The sequence below is a fragment of the Ascaphus truei genome, chromosome 3 (genome assembly GCF_040206685.1).
Source record: "Ascaphus truei isolate aAscTru1 chromosome 3, aAscTru1.hap1, whole genome shotgun sequence".
Lineage (NCBI taxonomy): Eukaryota > Metazoa > Chordata > Amphibia > Anura > Ascaphidae > Ascaphus > Ascaphus truei.
This window is the reverse complement of record NC_134485.1, coordinates 192,980,657-192,995,408: the sequence shown is the minus strand read 5'-3', so window position 1 is coordinate 192,995,408 and position 14,752 is coordinate 192,980,657. Positions and strand designations below refer to the sequence as shown.

The 14,752-nt window shown below is 46.6% G+C and overlaps 1 protein-coding gene across 10 annotated transcripts in view; it reads right to left on the bottom strand.

The window, feature by feature from the left end:
- STYXL1 (serine/threonine/tyrosine interacting like 1) overlaps positions 1-14,752 on the bottom strand; it is a 98,353-nt gene that overhangs the window by 61,317 nt on the left and 22,284 nt on the right. For all 10 annotated transcript variants that reach the window (XM_075589852.1, XM_075589850.1, XM_075589851.1 and 7 more), the window contains exons 4-6: positions 13,704-13,803; positions 7,820-7,953; positions 211-356 (exon numbers count right to left, since the gene is read on the bottom strand). In XM_075589852.1, the coding sequence (XP_075445967.1) occupies positions 211-356; positions 7,820-7,953; positions 13,704-13,803 (380 nt within the window). The remainder of the gene's footprint in view (positions 1-210; positions 357-7,819; positions 7,954-13,703; positions 13,804-14,752) is intronic.

The window sequence follows — 14,752 nt, the reverse complement described above, 5'->3', positions numbered from 1 at the left end:
TGACATGGAGTTAAAGCACTTTCTATGGAGAGAGATGTAGGGCCATATTAGTGCTATTTCACAAGACACCTTCAGGTCCATTCAGGTACATGGGCAGTAGGGAGTCTTCTTGTGCTGAAAGGTGACATAGCACAGCACCACTTAGTAAATATGGCCAGCGATGCTTAGGCAGAACATTAGGAGCAGACATATTTGAGGATCTTTACTCACCGAGTAGTTGGATCTAGAGATACATTGACATGGGCTTTAATCTTCAGATCCTTTTGAATGTGACGGTCATTGGCTTGCCGGAGGTCACCAAGATATAACAAACCGGGTATGATTTCAGTAGGATACGGCTGAATATCATCAATTTCCTAGATGGGAGAGGAAGTGTAGTTTATTTATATGCTTAAAGGTGTAGGAGGTCACCTACTGTCCCCTCCTTTTTTCCATGGATGGTATGCAGGTACTGAGTCCAATTGGAAACATGATTTGCACTTAGAGATGGTAAATAGAAAATGCATGAAGATAGGCAGCCAGTTATGCAAACGTGTACTGACAAGGGGCCAGGGTGGGCGGTAAACATTTTGGAGGTTTTGTTTTGCCTCCTGTGATATGTCTATATATTTATTTTATTTATTTATAACATGTTTTACCAGGAAGCAATATTCAGAGTTACCTTTTGTTTTCAAGTATGTCCTGTGCATAGAGTTAAGATGGCAAATAATACATGGTTACAAAGGTGAACAGGGTATACATTATATACAAGACATTGCATGCACAGTTAGAGATAATATATATTATAGCCGTATGTAACAGTTACAGACCAGATTAAAATGTGAGACAGCTTTAGTTTTGAAAGAACGTAGACTGGTGGTGGCTGTGAAAGTCTCTGGTAGATTGTTCCAGTTTTGGGGTGCACGGTAAGAGAAGGAGGAGCGGCCGGATACTTTGCTGAACCTTGGAACCATGAGCAGTCTTTTGGAGTCAGATCTCAGATGATAAGTGCTGCATGTGGTAGCGGTGAGGAGCTTGTTCAGATAGACGGGTAGCTTGCCCAGAAAGTATTTGAAGGCAAGAAAGGAAAGATGAACTTTGCGCCTAGACTCAAGTGATGACCAATCTAGTTCTTTGAGCATTTTGCAGTTATGTGTGTTGAAGTTGCATTGGAGAACAAAACGGCATATTGAATTGTAGAGGGTGTCAAGTTTGCTAAGGTGGGTTTGGGGTGCTGAGCCGTATACTATGTCCCATAGTCGATCATTGGAATTAGCATCTGCTGTGCAATACGCTTTCTGACCAGCAGACTTAGGGAGGATTTGTTCCTGTAAAGTACACCTAGTTTGGCAAAAGTTTTGGATGTCAGGGTATCAATGTGCACCCCAAATGTTAAATGGGAGTCAAACCATATGCCCAAGTATTTAAAACTAGTAACAGGAGTTAGGGTGGTCTAGTATAGGTGTTGTCCATCATAAGGTGGGATCTAAAGGAAGCCTGACCAAGGTCATGTGGGATATTTTTTATAAAGGCTTGTATCTCCATAGTGTCTGCAGTGATGTTGGCGATACCAAAGATACTATTGATGAACTGAGTGGTATCCTATATATAGCTGCTCATATTTGCTACCAGGGGCTGTAAATAAAAATCTACAAATTGTGCCAAAGGTTGACGCAAAGATCCTCTGGCCGATATTATTGGTCTGCCATGGGGCACAGTCAAAGACTTATGTACTTTGGGTAACAATTATATTATCGGGACGATAGATGAGGCTGTATGAGAAAGTCTATAGTTTCTTCACTACCCAGCCATTACTAAAACCTAACCCATTGATGGCATCAATTTCGGCCTTGTATTTCCATGTAGGATACCCAGAAAATATTTTATAGCAAGTAAGGACACCAAGTTGCCCTAATGCCTCTTGTCTATAGAAAGCATAATCCATCACAACTATTCCTCCCCCCCTTATCAGCTGCCCTTATGATGATGCCTTGTTGTCTTTAAGCTTTTTTTAGGGCAAGATGTTCTTGTCGCATTAGATTATAAAACTCATTTTATGGGACCGAATCTTAGATTTGGCCTCCCTCTCCATTAGATTCATAAATGTGGCGATGGTAGGGTTGTAACTACTGTAATAGGGTCAAAAGTGCTAGGTCTCTTGGAATTAAATGACTGCTGGTGAACAGGGCTTGCTTCAATGTGGCCAGTAGATTTTTTTTTTTAGCGAAAAAAATCTTTGATTTTAAGTTGTCTACGCAATTTGTATAAATCAATCTCCCAGTGGGGATAAATGACCAGCCTTTAATTAGTACACAAATCTCACTCTCAGAGTGTATCCTGAAAGGTTATAGATTATTTTAATGGTTTCTTTGAGCTTCTTCCCTGTCTGGGTGCGGGACGCCCTATGCTTTCTTTTTTTTTTTTTGTATTTGTGTGCTACTTAATAGTGTTTCAATTCTGGTTTGCTTAATCACTTTATACTTTGATTGTGATTTTTCATTATCTAGCAGTCTGTATACGAATTACTGTAGGAGTTTAGTGGTCTTTCGTTTTTTTATTCAATTTTACTTATTTTTTGTTTTTTCTGTGTTACCAATAAAATCCATCTTATTTTGAATTCATTATTTTAGTGCTTTTTATAGGGCTTCTTTTTTCTCTTGTATATATTCATACTAAAAGTAACATCCAGCAGTTTTGGCATCTCTCTATGCCTTTGTCAATTTTTTAATGGATGATTGTTAGTGCAAAAATGAGGGTTGCAATTGGCATCATATCCGCAGGAAAAGTGCTTAATGTTACGTTAGTGGGCAATGGGATCGGTATAAAAGTATCTTCTTTTCATGTGAATCTATCTTTGTACAAATTGAAGGGCTTTGCTAGATTTGGGACATCATCCCCACTCTCTAATTTGGTCCCAATTAGTCTGCAATATCAAATCTTAACCCTCCTGCTACCAGAGACGTCAGTGAGATGCGTTCCGCCCCATGTAGCAAAGTAAATTATGGTGAGTAAAAACGTTACAAAAAATCTCCACTGGGTTACAATAAACCATAACTTACTTTGTGTGTGGTTATAACCACTACCAGATTCACATTGCAAAGCCAGTAACCAACCTCACACTGATGAGACCCAAAAGGTCGAAACAGTAGCCTGTGACTAGGTTTACTTTAGGCATAAGCTTATAGGGATCCATGTTAAAATGGGTTCAAAGCAAAAAGTGACACACTGAGCGCTCCTTTGCATGTCATTACCCCGAATCCCTGGTTGCAGTGAAGTATTGTATGCTAAGAGAAAATGGGAAAGGCAGGGTCGTGGACCTATCTGAGGTAGGAATGTGCCCATAAACTGTATTTTTATTTGCTGTACACTGTACGATTGAGGGTTTTTGTCACTTTTTTACTCACCATAACTTACTTTGTATCTGTTAATTTCCAAACAAACTAAAACTACTAAATGTTTGCTTTAAACATTATTTCACTTATTTAAGGAAAACATTGCGAGTCTGTTTCTACAATGTATTTGTTTGCTAGGGTGGACTGCCCCTTTAAATAAGCAGTTGACATCATAATTACAGTGATGTCACTTATACTGTCACAGTGGACTGGGCTGTATATAAACAGGACTTGGATGGATAGCCTGATTCTCAGAAACACAGAAGATACAAAAGGACAGACAGATGACACAAGGCCAAAAGTATAGGATTCAGCTCCAGTAAAAGGTAAATGTCTATTTGTTAATTGACAATATCCTAAATTACAAAACTAGCATGGTTTCTAAGTTTGTACACCTTTCTGTTATCAATGTGACCTGGTGTAGGTTCCCTAATTTACCCAATTCCTAGCCCATAACAAACAAATGTGTTACCCATTGTTATAATACTTTTTTTTAGACTTGTATTTTATTGAGAGTTTTCACAGCAGTATACATACAATTTACAAACTTTTTGGGGAAAGGGTGGGGAAGAGAACTCCAAAATAAAGTGATACAAAAGAAGGGGGGAGGGGAGGGAGGGGTGAGTGGACGGAAGGGAGGGGTGGTACGTAACATAATCTTTCTTATACATTTGATGGGCAGGTCTCATTATACATCCCGTAAACATTGATTACATACAATATAGAGGAAAATGTCGCTCTTACTTACAATGTTTAGATCCTATAACTGTCACCATTTGTGGGCCTTGTCAACCTGGGAACTGTGTCTCAAGTGTGGGCTGACCCGGGGCGTCCCCGGGACACAAGAAGATAGTTATAGCATAATTGTATCAAGGTTCAGGTGCGGGTTGCCTGCGAATCAAGCCATGGGCTCCATATTTTTGGGAAATAAGCACAAGTGTCATTAAGAAATCTAGCCAGCTTCTCCATTTGGCAGATAAACCCTATTTTGGCCCTTATGATTGTCAGAGTTGGGATTTTATTTTGTGTCTAGACTTCCGCTATTTTACATCTAGTGGCTGTTATTATATGCAGGAGCAGTTTGTTTTCTGCTCCTGTGAGAGTTGGGAGGGGTTTGTTCAGGAGACAGGACCACAGATCTAGTGGGATATCCATGTCAAAGAGTCTCCGGGTCCAATTACGCACCTGGCTCCACAAATCTGAGATCTCCTTACAAGTCCACCACATACAAAGAAACGTGGCCCTCTCTCCACATCCCGTTGAACAGAGGGGGAAGTAACCCGGAACATAATTGGAGATGGCCTATGGAGTTTTATACCAACGGAGCAATACCTCGTATGCATTTTCCTTGATTACTGTGCATATAGAGCAGCTAGCCACAGCATTAAAAAATATAATTCCAGTCCTCTGAATCTAATTCTTCACCCAGGTCTCTTTCCCAGAGCTTAACGTAATTAGGTCTGCTCTGGGACTTAGTTTCTGGGAGGGAGAAACTACTGTACAGCCTTGAAATAAGTTTCCTCTGAGTCTCGGCATTCACACAGATAGCTTCAAACTTTGATTCTTAGCTCTGCGGATTGTTTTTTGTAAAGAATGCTCTGACTTGGAGGAAGCAGGAATATTTCTCTTGAGAGGATTCCCTTTTCTGTTATCAAATGTTTAAATTGCGCTACTTTCCCTTTTTTTGCTTATATCCCTTAGTCTGTTTAAACCAACCTTGATCCACTTGCTAAATGCCAATCTGTCCTGGCCCCGGGGGAACCCCGAATTCCTCCAGAGGGGAGTCAACAGGGAATTCTTGGACTCTAGCTTGTACTTGAATGTAAGCTTGTCCCAGAATTTAAGAGTGTGCTACAGTCGGAGAGAGCCTGTGTATGGTTGGTCTGCTGTTTGCTGGCAGCCAGAGTAATTTGTCTATCTCTACTGGGTGGATTTGGGCTGACTCGAGAGCCACCCATCTTCTCAGGTCAGGGTTTGAGTGCCAGGACACCCATTGGCCCGCTTGCTCCGGTTTATAATAGGACATCAGACAGGGGAGACCTACTGTAAGCCTCCCACTCTCGCTGGGAGAGTAAGAATGTGTCTGCTGACTCTTGCTTTTGTATTATTCCAGGTGAATTTAGTTATCTGTGATTTAAGCTTGAGCCTACAACTGGGATAGGGAGTGTTTGGAAAACATAGTAGTCTGGGAAGGAGACTCATTTTGACAGATTGCACTCTGCCTATCCAGGAGACAATGAATTTGGACCAGGTTTTCAGGTCGGCTGAAAGTGTCTTTAAGAGACGCGGATAGTTGGCCTTGTATAGGGAGGTATACTCTGTGGTTATATATATACTCTCAAATACTTTCTCGCTTGCTGCTGCCACTTGAAATCGAAATATAGTTCTAGTCATTTGGACGTTTCCTTTTGGAGGTTAATATCAAGGGCCTCGGACTTGTTATTATTTATTTTGAAACCTGATAATTTATTGAAATGTGCCAGATCAGAGAATAGGTTCGGCAGGGAGATTGAAGGCTTAGATAATGTAAGGACAATATCATCGGCAAAGACGGACAGTTTAAAGTTTTGGTCGTCTATTTGTATACCAGAAATATTATTGTTGTTTCCAATTTGGGACGCCAATGGTTCTATACAAAGGGCGAATATAAGTGGTGAGAGTGGACACCTGACGGGTCCCACTCTTGATTCCTATTTGCTTGGACGGGGTACCTTTAATAATCACCCTGACTGTGGGCTCTTTATAGAGAGACAATATAGCCCTTAGAAACGGTCCTCCAAAACCAAACGCCTTCAAAAAAAATTTCATGTAGGTCCCATCTATATGATCGAAAGCCTTTTCTTTGTCAAGGCTGAGCAGAATCGAGGGGATTTTTGCTTCTCAGGCGTATGCTGATGTGGCCACTATATGTCTAACGTTGTCCACTGCCTGACTCCCCAGAGTAAAACCAACCTGATCATTATGGATAAGGAGGGGGAGTATTGCTAAGAGTCTGTTGGCCAGTATGTTTGAGAATATTTTAATGTCCGAGTTAATTAGCGAAATTGAGTGATAGCTCCGACAGTTAGTAGGGTCTTTCCCTTCTTTGTGAATCAAGGTAACTGAAGCCTGTAACATATTTGGGCAGAAAGAAGAGTCCTCTAACATTGAATTGAAAAGATTTACCAACTGGGGGGCGAATGTCGGCAAATTTCTTATAGTATATGTTAGAGAAGCCATCTGGCCCAGGGGCTTAGATATTTTAACATTTTTGATGACCAGGAGGAGTTCCTCTGAAGTTATTTTTCGGTTGAGCGTCTTACTCTGCATTAGGGCTACCTTTGGGAGATTCAGCGAGGAAAGGTAGCTATAAATTTTCCTCTCCAGATTTGGCTCTTGGGAGGACTTTTTCCCATTATGTAATTAGAGCCCATGTCCTTACAGATTTACTAAATAGTAGATATTTGGGATCTAATATAATTCACAAGCATAAAGAATATAGCATTGACATGTGAAGTCAGGCGCATTAATTTATACTAAACATGCCACAATATTTATGTTGCAAAAGTCAGATATTTGTTTGTCCCTCAAAATTAGGAGTAGCCCAAGTAAGACTTATTTCAACGCATCTGGTAAACTCCCCCGAATGCAATTATGTGGATTATGTTATTCTAGGGGTTCCAGAAAGAGAGTTCTTGGGTCTTTTTTTATTCTGAGCTATTTTGAGTTTTAAAATAAACTATTCTTCATCACAAATGTCATTAGAGATGGATGTGTGGGAAAGTACTGTAGGACACGCCTGGGAGGGTGGGCTTTGTCTGGTCCCAATGCAACGTTTGAGCAAAAAAAACATGCTTTTGTGATATCAAATTATAATATAACATAGAGGGTGTGTTACACGTGTATTCTCTTATTTTTAACTTCGAGCCCTCTTTGAAAGATCTCATAGTGTTATGTGGTAACGTATCTAAATTTTGTTTTTATCCTGTTATTTTCTGAAATTGTCTATCTCTACTGTATATTACATGTACTTTGTAACATTCTTTTCTGTAAACACGCACTGTACGTATATTATGTGACAGGTACTATCTCTGGGTTCCAACCGAATGTAGTACCTGTTACAAGAGATTAACCGTATTTTCAGACACATTTTGGTACAGTGGGTTTTTGTGTTAATTACATATTTGTCCTAGTAAACAGGGACCAAGAATTCTGAAGGTAAGACCTTAAAATTATTCTTGGTGGTGGCAGTGTAACTGAGGTGTAGTGTGACAGGTTTTTGGGACGATATTCCTCATTTTAGCTGCAGGGAGGTAAATGAGTCAGCAGGATAATGAGAAGTATTAACCCTTTTCACATACACAAGTCACATGTTCACAAGTGTGGCGTATGTGACGGGCACTATCATGCCTTCATCGATAATCCCTAGTATCTTCTTAATATTGAGTAGTTCTGAAGTTTAAGTTTACCTGAGGCATCCAAAAGACTTTCTGAGTCCTGAAGAAGTGGTAATAGGATGAGAACCTCACGTATCCTCCTTTGAGCACTATCACTGGGTGACGAGAGACCTGAGCCATAGTCTGGGCACATTGTATAGCTGGACCTGAGGATGCCACGTAAAAGAGTTGAAAAGTGGGGTTAATCACTATTACATGTCCAAAAATTTATAAAATAAGCTTGGCCTCAAACCTAAAAATTGCTGGACTGAACATGCAAGTAGGATAACATACTACTTGTATACTTAAAAAGTAATAATATAAATTAAATAAATATATAATAATATATTAATATACTCCCCTGCTCCACAGTTAGGTGTTCCCCTTAGGTGGGGGGGGGGGGGGGTAGGGTGAGAGAGACTGGGGGGAGCGGGAGGTAGTGAGAGACTTGGGGGAGAGAGACTGGTGGAGGGAATGGGAAGAGAGAGACTGGTAGGGAAGAGTGAAAGAGGGAGGGAAAGAGAAGTGGGTGAGAGAGAGGAAGAGTAAGAAAGGGGGAGGGAGGGCAGGAAAATAAATATATAGGGGATGGGCGGGAGTGTGAGAAGTGGGATACAAGTAGAGGGGGGTGAGAGCAAGGAGATGTGTAAGAGGGGGGGGGGGTGCTTTCCAGGGGCAGCTGAAACGGGCAGGAGACAGCTTTTCTGGGGCCCAGGACTACAGTTTCTACTGGGCCCTCTCCACACACCACCCACTCCACAATGTCAGTGGCATTGCGAGACTCCCTCTCTCTAACTCTCACACACACACATCTCTCCCCTCTCCCACCCCCAGTGTTGGTCTTGCATGACTCCCCCTCTATCCCATCCCCCTCTCTCCCACACACCCCACTCCCCTGTCCCGTACCCCTCTCCCATACAGATAATAGTCCCACTCCACTTCACACACATCCCCCCCCCACCTGCATATCACACACACACACATCACCCCTCCACACCTGCACATCAAACACATCACCCCCCACCTGCACATCAAACACATCACCCCCCACCTGCACATCACACACATCACCCCCACTTGCACATCACATACATCACCCCCACTTGCACATCACCCCCCCTTGCACATCACCCCCTACCTGCACATCAAACACATCACACCCCACCTGCACATCACACACATCACCCCCACTTGCACATCACATACATCACCCCCACTTGCACATCACCCCCCCTTGCACATCACCCACCACCTGCACATCACCCCCTCCTTGCGCATCACACATATCACCCCCCCTTGCACATCACCCACCACCTGCACATCACACATACTGTATCACCCCCCACCTGCACATCACCCCCCCTTGCACATCACACACATCACCCCCTCCTTGCACATCACACACATCACCCCCTCCTTGCGCATCACACACATCACCCCCCCCTTGCACATCACCCACCACCTGCACATCACACAAACTGTATCACCCCCCCACCTGCACATCACCCCCCCTTGCACATCACACACATCACCCCCTCCTTGCGCATCACACACATCACCCCCCCTTGCACATCACACACATCACCCCCTCCTTGCGCATCACACACATCACCCCCTCCTTGCGCATCACACACATCACCCCCTCCATGCGCATCACACACATCACCCCCTCCTTGCGCATCACACACATCTCCCCCCCCTTGCACATCACCCACCACCTGCACATCACACACACCACCCCCTCCTTGCACATCACCCACCACCTGCACATAACACATACTGTATCACCCCCCACCTGCACATCACACACATCACCCCCCCACCTACACATCACACATACTGTATCACTCCCCCCCCCCACACACATCACCCCCCTGCACATCACATGATAGACTATCGATAGAGAGGCGTCATGGGGTGCACTTCAGGTTAATAAGAATGCAGCCCAAGTTGAAGTACTGAAGATAAATGGTGTGGAACCCAACACTGATGGAGAAAGGTCCAAAACCCATCACCGCTGAAGCAGAGTTGCTGTCTTCACAAGAGAAGGCCAAACAGTCACTGGTGAGTGTATGCAATGAGCTGACCGAGGTCAAGGCTCTTCTACAGGGTTAGGGAGACTATGACCACAAGAGGAAGACAGAGATGCATCTTCAGGATGTGCACATGAAGGTCACAGAGCGGCATAGAGTCCTGGCAGAGAGAGCTAATAGACAGCTCAGGACCCTTTGCAAGGAGGGACACAACAAAAGCGGAGCTTGAACCTTAAACTCAAACTGGCACAAGACAAAGAGGTAGCAAGGTACCAGTCTGCAGGCACAGAAGGCCTAGCACTTGCCCCGAAGAAAAAAAAGTCTTCAACTGGAAGGCAAGGAAAAAGAAAATATGGATGTTAGATGTCTCTGACAAAGAGGCTGGTGGACGGTAATAGTGCATGGGCCACTCACAGGACAATGTTTCGCTGGGGGGAGAGATATGTGATACCATCAAGTATCTCTAGGTGCTGGAACAGTGCAGTAAGTGTACTTTTCCAGCTCACAGAGTTAATCCTCACTGGAATGGCTAATGCAGCTGCTGCCTAATTAATCAGCCTGTCTGAATGAGGAAGTGTTTTAAAAGACACAGGAAGCTGCCAGACAGAGAGACTGTTTTCCCCAGAGAAGGGGAGATAGAAGTGCTCCCAAGCTGCGGAAGCTGGTTAAAGAGGACCTACAGAGGCGTTTCTCTGGGCTCAAGGTGGGGCTGAGTTCCCCTAAGAAGAAGGAAGATAAGGCTGTGCTGAAGCAGGGATATCTGCTCTAAAGGACTGACAGATAAGCAAAAACACGTTATTGTTGTATGCAGAGACTGTGTTACATTGTTGCATATGCCAGGGCATGTTTTGGCTTCGGAACCAGCTTAGCTGGCCATGCAGTTAGTGAGGGTGGAAGCTATGGTGTAGTTAGCTTTCCCTAAAGGGAATAAGTGTTTATTTTCTATGATTTGGATTTCTTAAAGGGACAGTGCACCCGGAGTTTATTTGTTTTAGAAACCAAAAAATGTTAACGTTTCATACCATGACTAGTGTATTACTGACCCTGCCGCGAGGCCGTCCTGCCCCACCCCCCTGCACATCACCTACCTACCTACACATCACCCCCCCTGCACATCACCCCCCCACCTGCACATCACCCCCCACATGCACATCACACACAACATCCCCCCCCCCCCCACTGGCACATCACACACACATCACCCCCCCTGCACATCACCCCCCCACCTGCACTTCACATCACCCCCCCTGCACATCACACACATCACCCCCCCCACCTGCACAACACACATCACCCCCTGCACATCCCACACTTCACCCCCCCACCTACACATCATCCCCCCACCTGCACACCACACACACACACACACATCACCCCCCACCTGCACATCACCCATCCCCTGCACATCACCCCCCCCACATCATCCCCACCCACCTGCACATCACACACATCACCCCCCCACGTGCACATCACCCCCCCACCCCCACATTACACGCATCATCCACCCCACACCTGCATATCACACACATCACACACATCAACCCCCAGTCCTGCACATCACATACATCACCCCCCCTCCAGCACCTCACACACATCACACCCCACCTGCACATCACACACATCATCCCCTCCCCCCACCTGCACATCACACACATCATCCCCTCCCCCCACCTGCACATCACACACATCATCCCCTCCCCCCACCTGCACATCACACACATCATCCCCTCCCCCCACCTGCACATCACACACATCATCCCCTCCCCCCACCTGCACATCACACACATCATCCCCTCCCCCCACCTGCACATCACACACATCATCCCCTCCCCCCACCTGCACATCACACACATCATCCCCTCCCCCCACCTGCACATCACACACATCATCCCCTCCCCCCACCTGCACATCACACACATCATCCCCTCCCCCCACCTGCACATCACACACATCATCCCCTCCCCCCACCTGCACATCACACACATCATCCCCTCCCCCCACCTGCACATCACACACATCATCCCCTCCCCCCACCTGCACATCACACATCATCCCCTCCCCCCACCTGCACATCACACACATCATCCCCTCCCCCCACCTGCACATCACACACATCATCCCCTCCCCCCACCTGCACATCACACACATCATCCCCTCCCCCCACCTGCACATCACACACATCATCCCCTCCCCCCACCTGCACATCACACACATCATCCCCTCCCCCCACCTGCACATCACACACATCATCCCCTCCCCCCACCTGCACATCACACACATCATCCCCTCCCCCCACCTGCACATCACACACATCATCCCCTCCCCCCACCTGCACATCACACACATCATCCCCTCCCCCCACCTGCACATCACACACATCATCCCCTCCCCCCACCTGCACATCACACACATCATCCCCTCCCCCCACCTGCACATCACACACATCATCCCCTCCCCCCACCTGCACATCACACACATCATCCCCTCCCCCCACCTGCACATCACACTCATCATCCCCTCCCCCCACCTGCACATCACACACATCATCCCCTCCCCCCACCTGCACATCACACACATCATCCCCTCCCCCCACCTGCACATCACACACATCATCCCCTCCCCCCACCTGCACATCACACTCATCATCCTCCCTGCACATAACAGACGACACCCCGATTGCAAAACACACACATCACCTCCCACACATCAGATCCCCCCCTTCACATCACCCCCTGCACATAAGATCCCCCCCTTCACATCACATCACCTTGCACATCCGATCCCCCTGCACGTCACGCCCCCCCCCCCCCCGGCACATCACACATCCCCCCCTGCACGTTGCACATCCTCCCTGCACATCGCACATCTCCCCACACACATCGCACGTCTCCCCGGCAAATCACACATCACCCCCCCTCCACCTGCACATCACACACACACACAACCTCCACCTCAACCTGCACATCACACACATAATCCTCCCTGCACTTTACACACATGAAAACCCCCTTGCACAACACACACATCACCTCCCACACATCAGATCCCCCCCTGCATGTTGCACATCCCCCCCATGCATGTCGCACGGCACACGTCCCCCCCTGCACGTCGCAGGTCCTTCCTGCATGTCGCACGTCCCCCCGCACATCACACGTCCCCCCCATCACATCATCACCCCCACTGCACATCAGATCCCCCCACACATCAGATACCCCCCGCACATCACATCCCCCCCTGCACATCACATCCCCCCCTGCACATCACATCCACCTGCACATCACCCCCCTTGCACATCGCACGTCCCCCCCTGCACGTCGCATGTCCCCCCATACACGTTACAAGTCCCTCCCCTGCACGTCCCCTCTCCTCCTGCATGTCCCCTCTCCCCCTGCATGTCCCCTCCACATGCTCGCACATTTGGAGCTGAACTTCTGGCGCAGGGGCAGGGCCTACACAGGAGGCCGCAACAGCAGAGGAGAGAGGCCTGCTGCATGGGGGGAAAGCTGCAGCCCGGCAACCGGACACGGAGCTGCCGGCCCAGGGGCAGCTGGGGCCTGGCCAGAGGTCAACTGCCAGCACCAGTCAGGCCCCCCGCAGCCTCCGGTCCTGGGACAATTGTCCTGCTCTCCCCCACTGTTGGTGGCCCTGGACACGGGGTCTCCGGTGGAAACTTGACTTATTTTGTGTATTTTTTTTGGGGGGGGGGGGGAAGGGGACCCTTTAAAAAAGTGTTGAACCAACAGGTAGCATAGTATGGTATATTTGTCAACATAAAGGGATTTTGTCTTTAAGTATAAAATATTCAGCCTGCTGTATTTCAGGGGATCCCCGGTGACCTCAAAGGTTACCACGGACCCACTGCTGTAAAAGCATTATTCCCTTACCTGTGCCATTCAATGAATCTGTGTGCCCATCATACACCACACAGTGCTTGATACAGTCCAGTTCTATGGACTCAGGTAACATGAAGTGTTCTTCTTCATCCTATATACAGCAACAAGAAGGCAGTTTATCTATGTCTACTTAGCCCTTTACTGCCAGTGCATTTGCAATGCTTTTCAGGGTCCCCCCTGGCCAAGAAAGGCTCAGTTAATTGAATCAGCATTGCATGTATTAATAAGATTTAGGGAACCCTACCCAATATCACTTTATTACGAATAGTGTTTCAAGCCGGGAACCATCTAACCACTATAAAATACATTTTTACAAATAGGCATTAGTCTACAACGCTGCTTTAAAAGAGGGATCTGTAACATTTTGACATTTTATTATTATGTTTCGATACAGCAGACACAATTGCAGAAAATTATACTAAGCACATATTGTTGTCACCCACTATTTATACTACAGAGATGTTCTACGTGTATGCAGTAGCAGTCGTATTTAAATCTTCCACAAATATTGTCTTCATAGATGAAATGATAGTGTGTTTTGAAACCTTGTAGGTCTCTTCTTTGGGTGTAATGTCAGCAGGGCCGTCAACAGAGGGGGGGGGGGGGGGAACGGGACAAGTGTCCCGGGCTCAGAGCTGTGGGGGGTCTGACCATTTGATGCTGAAAGTTGGGCCTGGCCAGAGGTCAGGCCCAACTTCTGCATCCAGCTGCCTGCCGGGCCTCTGGTTGCACCCCGCTGGGCTCCCGCTCTCCCCAGCTGCTGCTGGATTTGGAGAGGGGGAATGGAGTGTGGAGGAGGGGTGGAGAGTGATGAAGTGCGTAATAAGGGAGAAGATTAAGAAAGGGGGTGTTGCAAGGCTGTGTGTGTGTATAGGAGGGAGGGGGAGGGGAGTTTGGTGGAATCTCTAGCCCTGGGCCCCAGGACAGCTGTTGGTGGCCCTGAACATGGCCATATATGTATTTTAGTCCATTAACAAAAAATATTCTACTTTTCTGTAGTAATACTGTAGTAGCTTACTCTAGAGCGGCAAAAGGTGCCA